Here is a 20,069-nt window from a genome sequence, read left to right on the forward strand (position 1 = left end):
GATTAATTGCCAGCTTAAGAAATATCTCGAAGAACGGCAACTTCTAAATGACCAGTACTATGGCTTTCGTAGCAACAGGTTCACTTGTGATCTCATGGTTCATCTCACCGAACAGTGGAACAAATCTTTACATTGTTTTGGAGAAAGTAAGACTATTGCACTTGATATTTCTAAGGCATTTGATAGAGTTTGGCACCAAGCTCTCTTATCGAAAATGCTTGCTTTTGGTATCGATGAATCTTTTCTTCGTTGGGTTAGAAAATACCTTTCGGACCGTTCAATTCAAGTAGTATTGGACGGTTTCAAATCTGATATCGACAATATAAACACTGGTGTGCCCAAGGGCTCCATTTTCTCTCCAAATCTCTTTCAAATATTAATAGATGATCTTTTGTCTAAAAATTATAACACACTACATTGTTTCGCTGATGATAATACCCTCTGCTTTTCATATTCGTTTTTAGATTCTCATCTTTGTTCTTCGGATGTGGACTACCAACGGCAGCGTATGATAAGTTCATTAAGTTCTGATCTTGACAGCATTGTTCAATGGGGTCTCAAAAACAGTATAGAATTTAATGCTTCGAAAACTCAATGATGTCTACCGTCACAAAAGCGTAATCCTACCTCAATGCCACTATCCATGGGTGGTACTTGCATCGAGGATATTAATTAACTATCAGTCCTACGCATGTACATATGTGGAACACAAAACACTTGTTATGGAGTGATCACATCTCCGACGATGCAAGAAGTTTTTTACCCCTTCTGATCTGGCTATAATTTACAAAACTTTTATTTTCCATAACTTGACTACAAGTCTCATATTTGGGCTGGTGCTCCAATAAAGTATTTGAGTCTTCTGGATAGAATTTAAAAAAGAGCTCTAAAAATGGTTGGAGATCGTTCTCTTAGCGAGACATTTGCTTCTCTTGAACGCCACCGCAAGGTCTTATGCATCGGTTTCTCCTTTCTAATGCTATACTCCTTTCCTAATCGCTTGCACTGTGTTTAATAATTACAAGGGTATTCATAACCCCTTAAGTGCATGCATAATGTAACAAAAAAAATTCATCATATTGGTACTAAGAGACTTGAATGCTAAGGTTTGCAGTAACAACACAGGGCTTAAGCCTGGCATTGAAAAGGATGAAGTTGGCAGTTGTTACGACAATTGGAAAAGGTTTTTGGACTTGTACAACGCTATCATATCAGGTGCTGAAAGAATAGTCGCGTCGTGTGCAAGAAAGAAACAATACCTGGCTTTCGGAGAAGATTTGGATAAAAGCTCATTTAGCAGATCCTCGAGTTGAAAAAAGAAACGAACTAGAATCCTCTTACCATTTAAGGACAAGAAGTTCAACGGTTCAACGTAGCGTAGGACGTGGTTAACCCAATCATATCAAAGCAGAATTCTCTGTACAAAACAACACCCGGTAAAGTTATAGATGATAGGTTCTGATCCAGTTTGGAACATGGAAGGAACATTATTCTTTGGTAAATGACGCCATGCAACTGACATCTTCTGAGTTGCCGAAAAAATTACCGAATACGCAACACACCCTCCGAGTAGCATTGCCATAATCCCAAATTTCATAATGCTAGATTTCAAATTTTATAATGCTAGATCGTATGGAAGCTAAAAAAATAAAATGCTAGATTTTAAATTCCATATAAAACATCCATATCGATGATTAAAAAACAAACATCTTAAAAATTGCAAAATAATATTGCTTATCACATATACTCGTATATACCTAACAAACATATAACAAAAAAAATAAACAAAAACAAAAAACAAAATTAGTTCAAAAAAAGAGGCTGGGATGCGTCCCACACTGATAACTTTCCATCCCGTCTGTTGATTTCTCTTGCTTAAAAGCTTGTCTATAATATGTACTCGTATTAATTTTTACCAAATTTGCGTACTATTTTTTTTAGATTTTATTTTTTATGAAATAACAGACTGTTGGATTTTTATATAAAAATCACTGAATATCGAAAGCAATATTTTCTGTAAAATAAAATAAGTTTGAAGCCAATATTTTTAATTTTTGAAAAGATATTTGAGTCGAAAATCAATTTTTACCAACTTTTGTTATTTTTTATCGGTTTTTAATTTTTTGTAAGAAAACTGTCAATTCGATTTTGTTCAAAATTTTATCGAATGTTGACAACAATATTTTTTGAAAGATAAAAGTAAATTAAAGCTAATATCTCAAAGTTTTGAAAAAATGTTTGAGTGGAAAATCTATTTTTACCAACTTTCATAATTTTTTTAAGGTTTTTATTTTTTGTAAAAAAAATGTAGATTCAATTTTTCTCAACGTCTTTCAGAATGTTGAAAACAATATTTCTTATAAGATAAAATAAGTTTGAAGTCTAACTTTCAAGTTTTTGAAAAGATATTTGAATCCATATTCAATTTTTACCAAATTTTGTTAATTTTTTTTCGGTTTTTAATTTTTTGTAAAAAAACTGTCAATTAGATTTTGTTCAAAATTTTACTGAATGTTGAAAACAATATTTTTTGAAAGATTAAAGTAAATTAAAGCCAATATCTTAAAATTTTGAAAAGATATTTGAGTCGAAAATGAATTTTTAGCAACTTTTATTAATTTTTTTAGGTTTCTATTTTTTGTAAAAAAAACTGTCAATGAGATTTTTTTCAAAATTTTATCGAATGTTGAAAACAATATTTCTTATCAGATAAAATAAGTTTGAAGCCTAAATTTCAAGTTTTTGAAAAGATATTTGAATCGATATTCAATTGTTACCAACTTTGAGTAATGTCTTTTTAGATTTTTATTTTTTATAAAAAAAACTGTCAATACGATCTTTCTCAAAATTTTATCGGATTTCAAAAACATTATTCTCCGTTGCTCAAAATATTTTTGGAGATGAAATCATATTTTAGTCGTTAAATTTTGAAGGTGAACAATTTTTTTTTTCAGTTTTTTTGATTTACAAAAAAAAACCGTTAGATAGATTTTTTTCAAAAAATATACTTCTTTGAGAATACGTTCGTAAGATATTTAGGGTTAACCAAAATGTTCACCTTTTTTTCAAACTGCTATGGTAAAATAACCACCCACGCAATTTTCTTGAGAGCCCTTTCTGCATCTTTCTGTCTTATTATTTGTATAACAAAATTTATTTGAAGTCGATATCTCTTCTGGTTCTTGAGCTATTTAAGACGTTCGCGAACGTCGCGAACGTACGGACGTATGGACGTACACACGCACGCACATACATCTTTCTAAAAATCTTTTATTTCGACTCTAGGGACCTTGAAACGTCGATAAATGTCAAAATGTTCAATTTGACAAATCGAACCCATTTAAATAACTTCCTATGGGAAGTTAATAACAATACTTAAAGCTTTATATGTAAATAGGAAATAGGAACATGTTTTATAGTTAATTATTTAATTTTAAATCATTCAGACTCACAAGATTGTTTATGGTGTACAAAAAAAATGTATCTATTTTATAATTTTAGATAAATAATGAGTAATCCCAAAGTTCTTCATACAAAAAGTCTTCTTCGCCCTCAGGTTTTCATACTTTGCTGAGGCTCCAACTTCATCTATAACAGTTCTTGAAACCTCATAAGAAAAGCTGCATTTATCTTCTATTTTCATCCCCTCGCGTATTTGGACAATGGTGTTCAATAGTTCTATTCCTACTTTATTACGAATTTTTGTTTTAATTATATTCGTTTGACTGACCAGGCGCTCAACCTCAGCGTTTGAAATGGGAAGTGAAAGTAGTCCAATCACTAACTTAACTGCATCTTTAAAAATCAGTACCTGGATCCAAAATGTATTTGTGTTCTGTGTGCCTTCCCAAGTATAAAGATACAGATTATGCCATTGACTTTCCATTATGTTAATGTCATCTGTGCTTAAACCAAAAAGTAATAAAAAATCTCCAATATGGCCCTTGTTGGGCTTTAGGGAATTCTCTACGGAGAACATTGAAATTTTTTCCAAAATAACTATGTTTTTAGGAAGACGCTGCCTAAGCTGAAGAACCAAAGCCTTCAAAAAACAAATACAAGATTTCCGCATGGAAATATCCCACTTCTTTTATTTTTCTTCAGTTCTTAGAATAGCTAATTTAGTTTCAAATTCGTACCCAAGGTATGGATTTGGAAAAGCGAATTCTTCTAAATCACATGTCAGCAAATCTGCACAATCACTTATACAAATTTTTTTAGTTAATGACTGTACCGCAGAATTGGACTCATAAATTGACTCATACATTTATTTTCGAGGAGGCGAACGTGCGAACCAGTTAAAGTTTTCGCTGCACATATATTCAATGTTGGGCGGCAAATGTTTTTGAATGACAAACACAAGGAATCAAAATTAAGAACCTATTTTTTTCTAACAACTTGGCATATACGCCAACATTTATGCCAGTCATAACACTTGCGTTATCTGTACCTAACCTGACCATATTCGAAAAAAACATAACTAAAACTCTTTCATGACATTTTCTATTGCAGCAAAGATTCCAGCAGCAGTAGCATCCAATAATGGAACGAGTTTTAAGAACGTTGTAATTAATTTCTGTCTTGAATCGATATAATATTTAACAACAATGCCTAAGCGTTTTGTAACGCTTATATCGGTCGACTCATCAATGATGAGGCTAAAAGCACGATCTTTAAGATCTTCTTTTAACTTGGCCTTGAAATGAGGGCCCCAAACACTTCTAATGACTGCAGTACACTTTGATCGTTTTTAATGCATATTTACACTTACAGCGTCCGATTTATTGTTTTCCTTAACACAATTGATAAAGATGATCCACGGGATTTATGGCTGAATGACATGCAATATACAATGATAGTCTTGAAGAAATTTCCGAATTGGTCTTTGCTGGAAAATTTAATATTGATCTGGTTGGCATAAACAACGACAATTTTTGATGCCTGGATGATACTAAATCATCATCTTTGTTACACAAAATAACATGAAAGCAATTTTAAAGAGCGTGAAATTCCCTATAAGGTCTATTAAACTGGTTGACAATATTAGCCGCGTTTTATTATCACCATGATCTGATCTGGATCAGATCATGATAATAAAACAGCTTTGAATCATCATATTTTTATTATTTCAAGTTTGGTATCTGTGTGAAATTCCTTCCTTCAAAGTGACATTTCAAAATAAAACAAACAAAAACCACAAATGGAGGCTGCGGTAGTTGATGTAAGTAATTATTTTTATTTTTGTTTCTTTTTTATGGTAAAAACATTTGTATTTGCAGTTTTTATTGGAAAGCGATGATAGCAGCACATCAAGCATTTCGAATTTGTCCAGATTCGATACAAGCTCAGACTCATCATCTGAAAATATTCCATCGAATCACCAAAAAATAGAAAATTTTGTGGATATAATTCGTAATTATTGCGATGCGAATTTTAAAATCCACTTTCGACTTGAAAGAACAACAGTGAACGTTTTGATAGGTATACAATTAGTTTTTCTTATTACATGCATACATATTGATATTCATGCAATTTTTTAAAACAAAATTCTAGATCGGTATAGCTTATTACTACGCTGCGATTCCACGCCAAAAAGAGGGCTGCCGAGAATTTCAGCCGAAAAAGAAATATATATATTTCTATGGTATATTGCAAATACCAACACTTTCCGCGAAATATCTAATTTATTTGGCATATCACGTTCAACCGCGTGGAATGTAGTTAAAAAAGTTACAGCATGACTCATATCCATCGGGCATGAATATATTAAATGGCCAAGCAGAGAAGAAGTTGGGCAAAATATGGCAGCAATGGAAGCCAAAACTAAAATACCAGGCATTTTGGGCTGTATCGATGGATCGCACATAAAAATCAAGGCTCCCGTTTTAAATAAAGAGAACTATTTCAACAGAAAGCATAGTTATAGCATCTTGCTTCAAGGTGTTGATAATGCTAAAAAAAAGTTTATTAACGTTTTTCGTGGTGAACCGGGGAGCTTGCACGACAGTCGCCTTTTACGAAGATCGGAACTATATAGGGACGCGTGCGAAAGGACCGAAGAGCTTTTTCCTATCAATTCATTTCTTCTCGGAGACTCTGCCTATCCATGTCTTGACTGGCTTGTTCCGCCCTTTAAAGACAATGGAAATATGTCTGCTGCTCAACGTAAGTTCAACGAAATACATTCTTCTGGACGAATCGTAGTTGAACATTCTTTCGGTCTACTTAAAACTCGTTTTCGAAGAATTCTTCATTTTACGGAACAAACAAATATAAATTCTGCTGTGAACTTAGTTCTCAGCTGCGCTTGCATCCTCCATAACATGTGTGTGGACAACAACGACGAATTAGAGGAAGACCATCAGATTGACTCTTTTCCAGATCTTGATGTTCATTCTGGAACTTCAAATAGTTCTAGGCGACAACTGTTAATGGAAGATTTAATCAATAGAAATATAATTTAAAATATAAAAATGAACTTGCGCTCTCCTTTATTAAAAGAAACTTTGTTTTATTAAATTTAAAATAAACAAAAATTCATTCACAAAAGTACTAACGTGTTTTATTTATGCATATGGATACATTTGAACAAACATCAAAACAAAATAAGAAAATTCACTGCATTCAAAACTAACATATAACATATATTTCAAAATAAACAGAAAAAACCTATTACATACATTTCAAAAAACCACATTTCATTAATCACAACAAATGTATATAAAGGAACATATTTACATAAAAACTAAAAATCACAAAAAATTCACTTCTAGGAACATATTTACATACAAACTAAAAATCACAAAAAATTCACTTGTAGGAACATATTGACATTAAAAATATAAAATAATGAAACTAAATATTTAAATTTATAGTTGTTAAAAGAATTACTTAATGAACCACAGCTTTATGTAAATTCAAATAAAACTTATGGTTTATTAAATAATTCCCTTAGCAATTTTTCTTTCCTTACTAACCTTGCTTCTTTTCCTTTTTCCGCTTCGTCCATTTTTTTTAATTTGCTGGCAGTATATTCCTTTAAAAGTTGATACTTTCCGGCAGCCCTTTCTTCTCTCATCTGCCAGTATTTTTGCCTTGGGCTTATTCTCTTCGACGTTGCCGCAGGAGATACTGTCGGGCATTCCAACCAGCGTTACCACTTCTCAAAAAAAAGTGGAAGTAGATTTTAGGAAAAAAGTGAAGTAGATTGAGAAAAATGGAAGTAGATTTCAAAAATGAACTTTTTCATATTATTCTACATATTTTTAAATTGTATTATTTCAATAAAAAAAAATTAATTATTTAAGGCGTTAATGTAACATTTCTTAAATTAAATCTTGGTTGTTAGCAACGAAAAAGCAAAGATTGGGCTAGTTTTGGTCATATCAAATGACTTTAGGATGTTTTTATTGCAAAGGAAGAGTTCTTCAAGAAATAGTTATTGGAATTGTAATACAATTTTAGTACATCAACAAACCTTTTATCTTTGTTTTTGGACAACTTGAAAATATCTTTTCATATTGAAAACAAACAATCAACAATCAAATCCAAAATAAGAAAAAAATAAAATGCACGACTGGTTCGCATGAACTTGCTCATGTATTCAAAAATGTCCTGTATTGAATTAAAATGTACCTGCAAAAAAGTTTGTTTTCAAAAATGTAAATGCCATTTGATTTCTCAAGAAAAAATAAAAAAAATTAAAATTTGCGTTTGAAAATCGTTTTTGAATTTTAGTTTAATAATATTTTTGGTATATAATTTTGAACTTATTATTAGACGACTGACATTTCCATCTTGTAAAAAATCATAACCCATTTTCAAGAAATCAAATTTCGAAAAAAATAATATTTGTTATTATGATATTTTTGGCAGAAAAAAATAGTTTAGTTCTTGAGAAAACTAAAAAACAAAATAACGGTTCTAGCTGGGATGGGATAGCCTTTATATATTTTTTTATTGAAAGAATCTAAACTAAGAGCACAAATTTTAGCAAGAATTTAAAAAAATCTATCGGTTTATTTTTGAAAAAAAAAAATCGAATTATCGATTTTTGACCGTACAAATTTGCATTTAAACTACTGTTATTTTTAGGCCTTACAGGCCCTATATGTATGATAGATAAAGATATCTACAAAATCAAACTATGTAAATTTGTTATTGGGGGATCGATTAGCTTTGAAAACGTCGTTAAGGATTGTTTGAAAACGAAACAAAAACAATAAATAATTTTCGTCTATTGAAAAGTGAAACGATGAGAATTAGGGTATTATTTTCTAAAATCAAGTCGTTGTTATTGAAATACGGCCTAGACATTTTCAACAGCCCTTTTGACTGGAAATTATTATAAAGGTCCTTCTAGGCCCTTTCATGTATGTACATATGTCGAAAATGACAAAAGGGTTACACTAGAATACATAAGATAAGACGTAACTTCACTGCAAATGCAAATACTCAAGCGATTTTTAATTCTCTAGAAAGTTTTAAGACTACATACAAGAGTGAGAGAGAAAAGGAGTAGATTCAAACTATTTTTATTAAAATTGAAGTAGGTAAAAAACCAAATATTAAAAATGAAGTAGATTTCAATATTTTGATGATGGTGCGAAGTAGGAAGTAGATTTTAAATTTATTTGAAAAAAAGAAGTAGATATACTTCAATTGAAGTAAAGTGGTAACGCTGATTCCAACGCGTTCCCCATTGCACCGGCAGATGTTGTTGGTGTGGGTGAACTAATAGACGCTGCCGGGCTTGAATATATAGACAAAAGAAAAATGTTGTATTTATTTATGCACATATATATGTATGTTTGTACAGGCAAAGATGATACCTTCTTTTGTTGAAAAGCTCCCCATTGGCAGGCATTGAATTTGTCTGACAGATAAATTCAGGGAATGACTATTGTTTATAATGGGCTGCGAGCCGAAGATTTCCATCATCATCAGGTCTTAAAGGACCTCAATAGATTTTTTAGTTTAATTTTCAACATTTCTAGAGTTGTTGGCTGTGTCTGTGGAAAACAAATAAAAATATGAACAAAATCATTAAACTTATTGAAATTACCAAAACTCCCAGTGCAATTAGGTCTTCCAAAACGTTCTGCATGGCAAATTTTTTGAGCTTGGCACTTTCAAACTCAAATTGCCTCTTGCTGTACGCATCCAGAAACGCTTTGGTTTCTTCTGCTGTCCATGTTCTTCTTGTTCTAAAATAAAAATCAAATTTGATGAATGTTAGACGAAAATTATTTCATTTAATAAATAAAAACTTACAATTTATTAGAATTGGCTTCCATTTTTGCAACAGAATACACGAATTTAATTACTTTTTTGACGTTTAAGGCAGAGTTGCCTTATGAACATTTCGTTCAATGGTTACTTTTTTGTTCTTTTTTTAGAGAAAAATAAAACATATGCTTTTTGTACAATATACTTTTTTTTAGCATTTATTTATTTTAATTTCACCAATTTACGCTTGGTTTTGTTAAAATTTGTCATTATTTTAAGGATTATAATAAAATTAAATAAATATGTCGTTTCTCGCTATCGATTTAAGAAATATTTCATTTCGGGTATATAAAAATGATACAATGGCAACACAATTTTTATTTTAATTTGTTGGCAGTAGTACCAACATTTGCAATGTGAAATTTACCCCTTGTGTGAAATAGAGAACTAATTTTTGGATCACAAAATGAGATCCAAACATAAAGCAGGATCTCGTTTTGTTGTTGTAGTGCATGTAAATCCATGATCCTGATCAGATCATGGTGATAATAAAACACGGCTATTGTAAAAGATGCGTGAGCATTAGAACTTTTAAAAAAAGCATTTTTTTACATGAATTTTACATGGGAAAACTTAAATTTTAAATTGTAAGTACTTAAAATTGATATTAGGAGCTCTACTTTGGTGAGAATTTTTTTTTTCTATAAGTAAATTAATATTTTGCTTGAGCACCGAGAAAAAACAAATTTTTTGCGGAAATGAATCACCCTAATGTTCAGCCTCGGAACCTCCCACTCATCCTCTCTGGTTAACATTGCGCAGTAACCAGTAAAAAAAAGTAGAGAAATTCTTTAAATCCAAGGTTGCGTTCGGGATGTTGTCTAATGTTTGGAGGATCAACTCTCTCAACTTGAAGACAAAATGAAGAACTGTATAGGACAACTGGCAAGGAACCCATTTCCACTATTATTCGAAGGCGCAAAGGGCAGTTAATTGGACACAAACTTCGAAAATGTAATGACTACATTGAAGGACAGGCAATCCACTCAAAAAGGAAGAAGAGTTGGAAGACTGAGAAGCACGTAGAGAAGAATAGTCGAAGAGTAATCGTCGAGAGTTGGGAAGAGTTGGAAGAAGCTTAAACACATCGCTAGAAATCGCATACAATTGCACTTGGGAGTAGTTGAGGCTCTTTGTCCCACTAGGGAACACCCACGGACTTATTGGGTCTGAGGACCTAAGTAAGTAAGAAAAGAATAAAATTTGTGATCATATCAGTACTGGAGTCAACATCAATAAATGAATACGTAAAGCATAGTGACAAGTTTAATATCATGAAATAATGTTAGCTTTCCGGTATTGGTAAACGGTTCTCTAACGATCTTTTTTAGCTAGAGGGTTTCACACGAGAAATATTCAGATTTGACAAAATGGTTCAATGTGCTAGAGGAGATAAAGCACTAATATAGTGTATTTGTCAGGTTGAGATGTAAGGACCAATTGAAGAGTGTTTTTTGGTCTACCATTAACGTCAGATATTCAATATGGCAAATTGACCGGATAGTAAGGTAGTTAGGTTATAGTGGCTATCCAAGATGGAAACGGACACACTTAGGCCAGTTTAATGGCCCATTGTGTAAGGTAGTTAAACTCGGTAAAAATCTAAGCACACTGTTCTTCTGTTTTTTACTGAGCCAAAGGTAGTAGCTTAAAAAAATTGTATCCTCGTTATTACGAAACTATCGTAAATTAAAAACATTCAGCTAACATTATGACACTTCAGATGACAAATGACATTTGACAGATGTAAAATTCTAAATTAATGGCTTGAAGACTTTTCGAAGTTTGATCGTCAAAAAAAAGACTTTATTTTTATGAATATATTAGTCTCAACCAAAGTCGTTGGTTAATTTTCCTGTTTGTAATTATGGCCCTTTAAAGAATTTTAATAAGTATTCCATCCATATGCCTTTAAGCTTATGATATATGCCAATTATCTGCACAATGCTGATAGACACTCCCTTATTATTCACACCACACGCAGCCTCACATTCCAAGGCAATCAATAAAGACAATTATGACCTTAAAAGGATTTTGAGATAACTTTTTCCTTGAATAATTTTTGAAAACGTTTCTATTACCAATACCTTCTTAATGCACCTTTTCTATTCCCAGATGATTTGAAAAAGAAAACAAATCAACTAAGTCGCGTCGTCGTTGTCCGTCGGTCGACTTAACCTCTTTTACAATATCAAACAAGATAAAGGCCCGTATAAGTGATCAAGTTCACGACTTTGTAACCATGGGAGATAGATTTCTTCAATCTCAACGCCTGATTGCATAAACAGCATCCCATCCCATCTCATTCCCTAGAACCATTGACTTGACTCTTACAGATTTGACATCGTCAACAACAACAACAACAACAGCACTCAGCAGGAAATCAAAAAACCAACTTATTTCCTTACCGCACACACAAAAACACAGATCTCTCGATGAATCCAATTGGAGACTCCGAAAACCCGATCTATATCTGGATCCTTTTAAGGTATCAGGTTTTCAAGTCTAGATAAATAGAACCTTTCTAATACGCGCTCATTCTGTTAACGATGTCGGTCGGCTCGGGCACTGCGCTGGTAAGGTTGTGTTCTTGCTGCGCCAATTGATAAGCACAGATTGCTTTGATGGTCATTTTAACAAACAAACCCACAACCTAGGCCAGACCTAGTCTTTTAATAGTCATCCAACTGTACTCTGGTGCTGGATGCTTTTAGTTTAGATATTGTATCTTAACCATATGCACCGTACCGAACCTGCACTGCGTCTCCTGTACAACCGCACAACAACATAACAGGCGAAGTTATCTAAATCAGTTCTCTGACTAATGCATCGCGATTAGGATCCATAAATGATAGCGGAACAGAAGAAGTACACGCACAATACCGTTCCTTGGACAGATTCTTATTTGGCATCGTTCTATACGATGGATGCAGCATCAGCTTCAGCATCGACGCAGTTTGTTGCTGGATCAGAAGAAGACGAAGAAATCTTGTTGGGTTTTCTCAAGCTTGACAGGCGAAGCGACGCAACTTGATTGGCGTCGTCGACTGACTCTGCCTCGCATTTTGGATTTAGGCAAAAGATAGCTGCAGATGAGAGGAGTTTAAGCCTTTCTCATGGCAGTTAAGTATAGTATAAAAGATGAGATTGCAAGAATAAGAACCTTAAGTTAAAGTACCTACCTTCCTACCTTACCCCTAACAGAATCTAATGTTTACAGCTGAAACAGCAATGATGGCTTTGAGGAAAGAGAGTTCCTCATTGGACGTTTTAACAAATTGGTTTTGGGTTAAGTGATGTGGATAAGCATCTAACCAAATAAAGTAGTGCCTCTGATTGATGGTACGCACAATTAGGTATCATAATATTGATTTGACATATCAATTGGGTCAGTTGCGGGTCAGAAAGCGATCAAAGACCGGGAAGATATTGAATAAGAGCGCAATGGGAATAATTGATGTAAAGTTTAATGGAAGGATTGGAAGATGTATAGGCGTAGGAGGTCTTCAGCTGTGCTGATATTTTGGTCTTCTTACTCCTCTATGAAATTAATTATACGTTTAAACTTTGAAGGAGAAGGTATTCTAGGGAACACTTCAATAACTTAAGGCATGTTGTTTTAAAATTTTAAGGTGGAAGGTTAAAAGGTGGAATTTTTAGGTCTCAGCTGAATGATTCATTGGTATTTGAATACGTTATGCTTTTGGAAGACTTTCTGACTCCAGCTTGTTTACATTCTATGTCTAGCTTCTGATATCTCTCATGGTCTAAACATAAATTCTTAGCTTTCAACAATTCAACCGGATTTACATTTTCTTCTATTTTTTAGGTTGCACCCCATCAGTTTACAAAAATTCTTAAGCATTTGCAACGTTTGTTGTCGTTGTCGTCAAGTCGTTGTGTGATGAAAGAATTGAAAGAAAATTTATGATCCACGACGAAGCTAGATGTATACTGTGGGAGTTGTAGGAATTCCTTTAAATCCGAATAAATCAAGCCTCTCACTGCAACGTGTGGAATGTGAATAGAAATAAAAGAACCAGAAAGAAGTAGTCAAGCGAAAAGAAGTCCTCACATTTCTAGTTTAATTTCGTAGTTTAAAAATGTAGCTTCTAAAATAAGACGTTATGTACCTGTACCAATGTGGAAACAGATACTTCAACTGATTGAAATCTTTATCGATGATAGGGAATGAGATTGTGACATATGATAGAACTGTCAGAACTAGTTATTTTCAGTATACAACAAATTTAAGTAAGAGGAGTTTGATAAGAGTTTTTTGGAATCATAGTTGGGCCTTGTAAAAATGAACCTTAACCTTATTTATGTATTTACGCTTAATGCAAGCTATTAACAAAGAAGGACTTAAAGCTAGACTTAGATCTATTTTTTTAGTATTTTATTATTTTTATATAGGTCAACTAAGTGGCGTTTTTGAAGGGTTTGTAGATTAATAAGTTTAAAACGATCTTCATTCTTTCTTACCACCTTGGTAAGAAAATATTATCACCCCAAGAATCAATCAAAGAAATCTGCGGTGTTCATATTCCATTTTTAGAGAATGAGAGTTCTAATTAGGAGACCAGAATCTTGTAACATATTCAAAGATTGGTCTAAAAAATGTCACCACATTTATAGAATTTAAGTGACAAAAGGGTTCAAGAATTCTTTAGACCCGAGTTTGATGAAACCAATAGAAGAGTTGGTCTTCTTAATACTATTATCAAAATGGACAGTCAAGTCAAGATCATTTTGGAGTAAGACAGAATTAGATGGAGTAGAAATAACCTTTGTTATTTTCATGTCATCAGCGTAAATAGAGACAGTTGACTTATCAATGACAATAATATCGTTGCTAATAGTTAAGACAAATAATAAAGGACCAGGGTGGCTCCCTTAAGGGTCTTCTGATTTTGTGGAAAATGGGATAGGAGATTGACAAACTGAAAACAACTCTAGGTATATGGGCAGTGCTTAAAGTACGATCTGAGCCTTGAAATGAAAAAGGGTGGGTAATTAAGCGCTTTAAGTTTAAGTAAAATAATTTGTTAACAAATTAAGAAAATATTTTGTTAAGAAAAAAAGAGAGTTGTAGAAAATGCTTTCGAAAAGCTTGGCTATTTGCTTGTTAGTCAAAACATAATTTTTTTCTTTTCAAGATGATTAATGTGCGATTGATTGAAGAATGGGTGAAAGTAGTTTGTGATAGCTTTAAGGTGGAAAAATGTCAAACAGAGTAATTTTAAGGTTAAAAGGAAGCCATCGGATATACGTTTAATGTAAATAAATTGGTAGAAACGTATGTGATCCGTTATCATTTTTGCATTTTAGGAATTTAGCTTGCTGATAGTTTGAGAAGTAAACACTGAGCTCTTAACTATAGATCTTAGAACTTACTTTACCAGGGAGAGGGGGAAGGCACATTTTTACTTGGAACATATCGTACGAATTGAACAAAACACTGGTAAGTAGTCATATAGACAAAAATCTAGGGCGATATATATTGAGGTGTTGTTATGGAAGAACAAATTAAAAACAATATTGTTGATTAAGTTACTAAGTAAAGCGAAGTCAGTCTGAATTATGCAATCACTGCGAATTTCAAAAACAATATTTTATATCAAATATTTTATCACAAATCGTTTAATAAGACAATATCCATTACGCCAAGAAAAAAATTAATAAATTTCAAGCGATACTAATCCAAATAAGACCCAGAATCAGAATAACTCAATGTATCCCGAAAATGTCAATATTTAGTGTGAGTTTTAGTGTCGCTACATATTTCCATATTTCTTCACTAATTTTGATGAAGATTCATTTTAAATGTATTTAGACAGCTGTCAAAACTGTTATCTTTAAGCATTTGACAAGTATGACGCTTCACTGATGCATTAAGCTTATTGAAATTCACTACAAAAACTGTGATTTTGCAGTGGCAATTACTGCCGTAGTAAAGCACCTTCGCCGCTGACAGTAGTGAAAGTTGTTTTCGATTAATTTAAGTTGTGCTGTAAGTTACTGATGTAGTAGCAGTAGGATATAGACTCCTAAGGCTGTAAAGGTTCAGTTAACATAAGAACTCCAGCAAGTTTATCACAATCAATGTCTTTTAATATACACTGATTGGGTTTTTAAACTGCATCAAAATGATCCGAATTTCAATTGCAAAATAATCTTCAGTTATAATAATGAGATTTGAACACGTTCCGATTATCTTTTTCTAAAGTGCTGTCCTTCAGCTATAGCCAACGCCTCTTCCACCTGCTTGCACCACCTGAGTCGTTGATCTCCATTCGTTTTGCTTGACCAAGAAGTCGTTGGACTTTTATTCTAGAAATAGTAGCAGTTCGTTGTTGTATCTTCTCATCTAATTTTTACATAAAATCATATTAAGACTTGCAAGAGTTATTTTTTGGTTAATTTCCGCGCATACTCCTTTAATACCTCAAAGATATAGCTGATCATGGCGACGTTTTGTCCAAAACGTATGAAGTGTTGACCTTTCACTGCAAACAGCACGGTTTTCTTAAATACAGGTCTACAACACTTACCTTATTGAATTTCTATATTTCATCCTCTGCCCTCGAAAAAAAGGTTACGAAACCAATGTTATTTCAACAGATTCCAGTACAGCATTTTACAAATACTTATATAGACTCATACTCTTCAAATCGTCCATTCTGAGCTTTTAACCCTCTGTTATAAAACGGATTTACTTTTACCTTGAAACCCGACTTTACAGCCTTCGTTTCAGATCTTTCACCTCATATCCATTCTTAGCTATGTACATCTGGTGTTCCCCAAGGCAGCCACCTAAGTCCACTTTTGTATATTTTTACAATCAACGGTCTTTAAAAGGGTCATAAAACATTCAATCTCACTACACTGATGAGACAAAATGTATCAAGACCTTTTTATTAATACATGACTATTTCCTTTTTTAACATGAACTTACTTGTTTTTTTAGCTTGGTGTCATAAGAACGGCTATAAACGTAATATTGCCAAGTGTCAATCACTTTTTCTCGTAAACGCTTAAAGACTCCTTAGGGACATTAGGGACCTTTTCATTTTATTTCCAAGAGCTTAATTTCCTCTACACTATAGATGTCATCATTGTCAAAGCCAATTCTGCACTTAGTTTCGTTAAACGTTAGTCCAAAAAATATTCTGACCTCTATGTAACACGATCTTTATACATAATATTGGTTCGGCACTCCTATAATTCTAGAATCGAAAACATCCAACGTCGTTTCCGTCGCTTTGGTTTTCATGGTTTACCTTAAACAATCCTCTTATTCTTCCTCCCTATGTTGGCCACTTAAAACTTTTCAACATTAATTTTCGGGAATAACCTGGGCAACTTTCAGAGATTCTCTTTATTTATCGACTCTTTTCTGGTTTCATTAATTGCATTTCGCTCTAAAACTCTTTCCCTTTTAACACTAAGTCTCGTAACACCCGTAGTCCTCGACTTTTTTGTGTTCCTACTCAACGAATCCCTTATGGCTCCAAGAAACCTAAAACTAGAATGCTCCAAGTGTCAATTGGACTTTTTTAATTTTAACTTCAGTACTCCGTCCTCTGAGTCACCCTTTCACTTCATAGTTTTAGGTAAAGTTCTAAGTTTTCTGAAGCTAGATTAAGAACTAGCTTTGATAAATAATTAAGTGGAACAAATGGGAGCCCAATTAAAATTAAAATTAAAAAAATAAAATAAATTTCTCACACCAGAAATGCCAAATTTTGTTACTAGATCATAACACAGGTTTTTTCAATACGGATGCCACAAAAGTAGAGCGACAAGGACTACGCCATATTCCTTGCCGCTAACTACGCCATATTCCTTGCCGCTCTTTTCACCTTTGTCTTCAGTAATGTAAGGTTTTAAGGCCGTCATAAACGTCCTAGCAGATAAAATTGAGCGTCTATTTAAAAATTTTCCTATGCCAGTGAGACAAGGAAGTGCAAAGTGAATATTGCTGCCGCTGAGGCTTCAGTAGCAAAAAGCCAAAATGTGTCTTTCCACGTCATGTCATTCTGAAGCGTTGGGCATCTCTGTGACTTTGTTGAGGCGAAGTTTTTGAAAAGATTTGACATCTTTACAAGACAAGTTCGTGAATTGGGCTGAGTAACAACTTGAAAGTAATTCAAATTTTCATCAAAAATCATCTTCATCGATGAAGCTCATTTTTGGCTGAATAGCTTCGTCAATAAACAATATATGCGGTATTGGTCAGGCAGCATTGCCTCCCGACGTCCTTGTGCCGTATTTCTTCCGTGATGATCAAGACCGGCATGTTACTGTGAATGGGTTCCGCTACCGTTCAATGATTACCGAATATTTTTGACCCCGATTGGATGATATTTACTTCGAGAATATGTGGTTCCAACCAAGTTTGGAGAACGTGTTATACCACGAAATGGTCCAGTTGCTTAGCCGCCTCAGTTATGCGATTTAACGCTGGAAGATTATTTCCTGTTTGGCTACGTAAAGTCAGCGACAAATGATTCATTGCGTACAAATATCGAATGTGAAATTGTAGCAGTATCGTCTGATTTGTGCTTGAAGCTGCCCTTGGGGGAAATCGAGTTTCATATGTAATTCCATCGAACGTACTTTCACAGGAATAAAGAATTTTAAGGTGGCGCTATAGTCCTGTGTGAACTAGGGCCTCACCCAACAAACTTCTCCATCTAGCTCGGTCCCTAGCTAAATGTCTCCACCTGATCCGCGGTCTTTCTCTACTGCGCTGTACTGTGGGTGTGGATTCGAAGACTTTCCGGGCGGGAGCATTGGTTTCCATGCGCTCTACGTGACCAACCATCTTAACCGTTGTACTTTTACCCCCTGGCTAAGTCTACGTCGCTGTACAGCCCGTACAGCTCTTCGTTCCATCTTCTCCTCCACTCCCCTTATATGTGATATGTAGATCACACGAAGAACTTTTTTCTCGAAACGATCCAAGGTGCTTTCATCTGCTTTTATCATAGTCCCTGCTTCTACACCGTAAAGGAGGACGGGGATGATGAGGGTCTTATATAGCGACACTTTGGTTCTTCGAGAGAGGACTTTACCACTTCATTGCTATCTTAGTTCAAAGAAACAGCGGTTAGCAAGAGTTATCCTGCGTTTGATCTCTGCGCTGGTGTTGTTTTCTGCATTTACAGCGGAGCCTTGGTAGACGAAGTCCTTAACCTTGTTTTGACCTCATTAACTGTTAAACACATTTTTGCCACCTCTGCCTTAATTCTCACAAAAGCTCCAGTGACATCACGCTGAGTTCTTCCGATTATGTCAATGTCATCAGCATATGCTACTTATTGGACAGACTTTTGAAAGATAGTGCCTCTAGTGTTTACGCGAGAGCTCTGCACTATTCTTTCAAGTACGATGTTAAAAAAATCGAATGAATTGTCTAAAACCTTTTTTGACATCGAAATGTTCTGTTAAGTTTATTCCAACCTTTATGGAGCAGCGTGAATTCTCCATGGTCATCCTGCATAAACGGATGAGTTTGGCAGGGATGGCAAAACTAGACATTGCTCTATAAAGCTCGTCCCTGTAGATGCTGTCATATGTGGCCTTAAAGTCGGTGAAAAGATGGTGGGTGTCGATTTGGTGTTCTTTGTTTTTGTCCAGGATCTGCAGTACTGTGAATATTTGATCAACTGTGGACTTTCCTGGTTTAAAACCACACTGATAAGGACCTATGTGTCAGGTTGTTGACGATGGGCTTTAGACGTTCACATATTACGGCAAAGAAGATTTTATAGGCGATGTTATGTAGACTGATTCGTTTATAGGTGGTGCAGTTTAGAGAGAACTTCGAAAGAGGTTACTTGTAACTCGGTCGGAAAAGGGTTTGGCGATCTTTGGCCCAATTGTAGCCCTTCGTCGTTGTACCTTCTCCCAGCTTCTCCTGTTTTGCCTTGAGTCTGGAAATCCGAATTGCTACCTTGGCTACAACGAGGTAGTGGTCCGAATCGATGTTAGCTCCTCGGAAAGTTCGTACATCTATGATGCTGGAAGCGTGCCTGGCGTAGATCGCAATATGGTCAATCTGGTTGACGCTAGATTGATCTGGAGAAGTCCAAAATCCTTTGAGGATGTTGAGGTGTGAAAAACGCGTACTGGCTACCATGACGGTTCACCCGATTATTCCACCAAAGATGTCTTCCCTTCATAGCCTGGCATTAAAATCACCCAGGACAATTTTAATATCGTATGTTTTGTCTAAGAGCCCGAAGAACATATCTTTGGTGTTGTCTTCTTTCTCGTCTGTGGGTTCGTGTGCTCACATTAGGCTAATATTGCCGAATTCAGCCTTAATGCGTATGGTTATGAGGTGCTCATTGATGCACCTAAGCTCAAGACTTCTTCCCTAAGTCTAGCTTCAATGACGAAGCCGCATCCAAATAAGCGCTGTTGGTTTTCGTGGCAGCAGTCACCATAGTAAATATCGCAGTTTTTCTGCCTCTTTTTGCCCGGCCCATCCGATCGTATTTCCTAGGGCCTCCGCTAATTCTTCGGCCGCACGTGGTCTGTTAAGGGACCTAACATTCCACGTGCATTGATATCCAAAACCCCTTTTTTGTTTGGTAGCGCTCTTATTGAAAATTCCGATATTTATAATACTTTTACTGTATTTATTTATGTATACATTACTGATGTCAATAAACCTAAGATCTCTTCCCAATCATATTTTATGGTCTTTTAAGTTTTAGTGGATGCAAAACCTTTAATTTTAATTCTTGTTGAAGTGGTTTATAATTTGA

The 20,069-nt window shown here is 34.4% G+C and overlaps 1 protein-coding gene and 1 long non-coding RNA gene across 2 annotated transcripts; one reads left to right on the forward strand and one right to left on the reverse strand.

Moving 5' to 3' along the window:
• Positions 1 to 5,095: 5,095 nt before the first annotated feature.
• On the forward strand, positions 5,096 to 5,741 carry LOC129953661 (uncharacterized). The gene is made up of 3 exons (XM_056066994.1): positions 5,096 to 5,221; positions 5,280 to 5,481; positions 5,554 to 5,741. The coding sequence occupies exons 1-3, from the start codon at positions 5,201 to 5,203 to the stop codon at positions 5,739 to 5,741; spliced, it is 411 nt and encodes a 136-aa protein (XP_055922969.1). The 5' UTR covers positions 5,096 to 5,200.
• Positions 5,742 to 8,946: 3,205 nt separating this feature from the next.
• LOC129943193 (uncharacterized) lies at positions 8,947 to 9,770 on the reverse strand. Its single transcript, XR_008781184.1, has 3 exons — positions 9,274 to 9,770; positions 9,065 to 9,206; positions 8,947 to 9,011 (listed from the first exon to the last, which is right to left on the reverse strand). It is a non-coding gene; the product is annotated as an uncharacterized LOC129943193 (long non-coding RNA).
• Positions 9,771 to 20,069: the final 10,299 nt, after the last annotated feature.

Source organism: Eupeodes corollae, chromosome 1 (genome assembly GCF_945859685.1).
Source record: "Eupeodes corollae chromosome 1, idEupCoro1.1, whole genome shotgun sequence".
NCBI lineage: Eukaryota > Metazoa > Arthropoda > Insecta > Diptera > Syrphidae > Eupeodes > Eupeodes corollae.

Excerpts from the sequence above, each read along its gene's own strand:
- LOC129953661 (XM_056066994.1), top strand. The coding sequence starts at position 5,201 with ATGGAGGCTGCGGTAGTTGAT. Across the intron at positions 5,222-5,279 it reads TGGAGGCTGCGGTAGTTGAT|TTTTTATTGGAAAGCGATGA; the intron begins GTAAGTAATTAT and ends TTGTATTTGCAG. Across the intron at positions 5,482-5,553 it reads AACAGTGAACGTTTTGATAG|ATCGGTATAGCTTATTACTA; the intron begins GTATACAATTAG and ends ACAAAATTCTAG.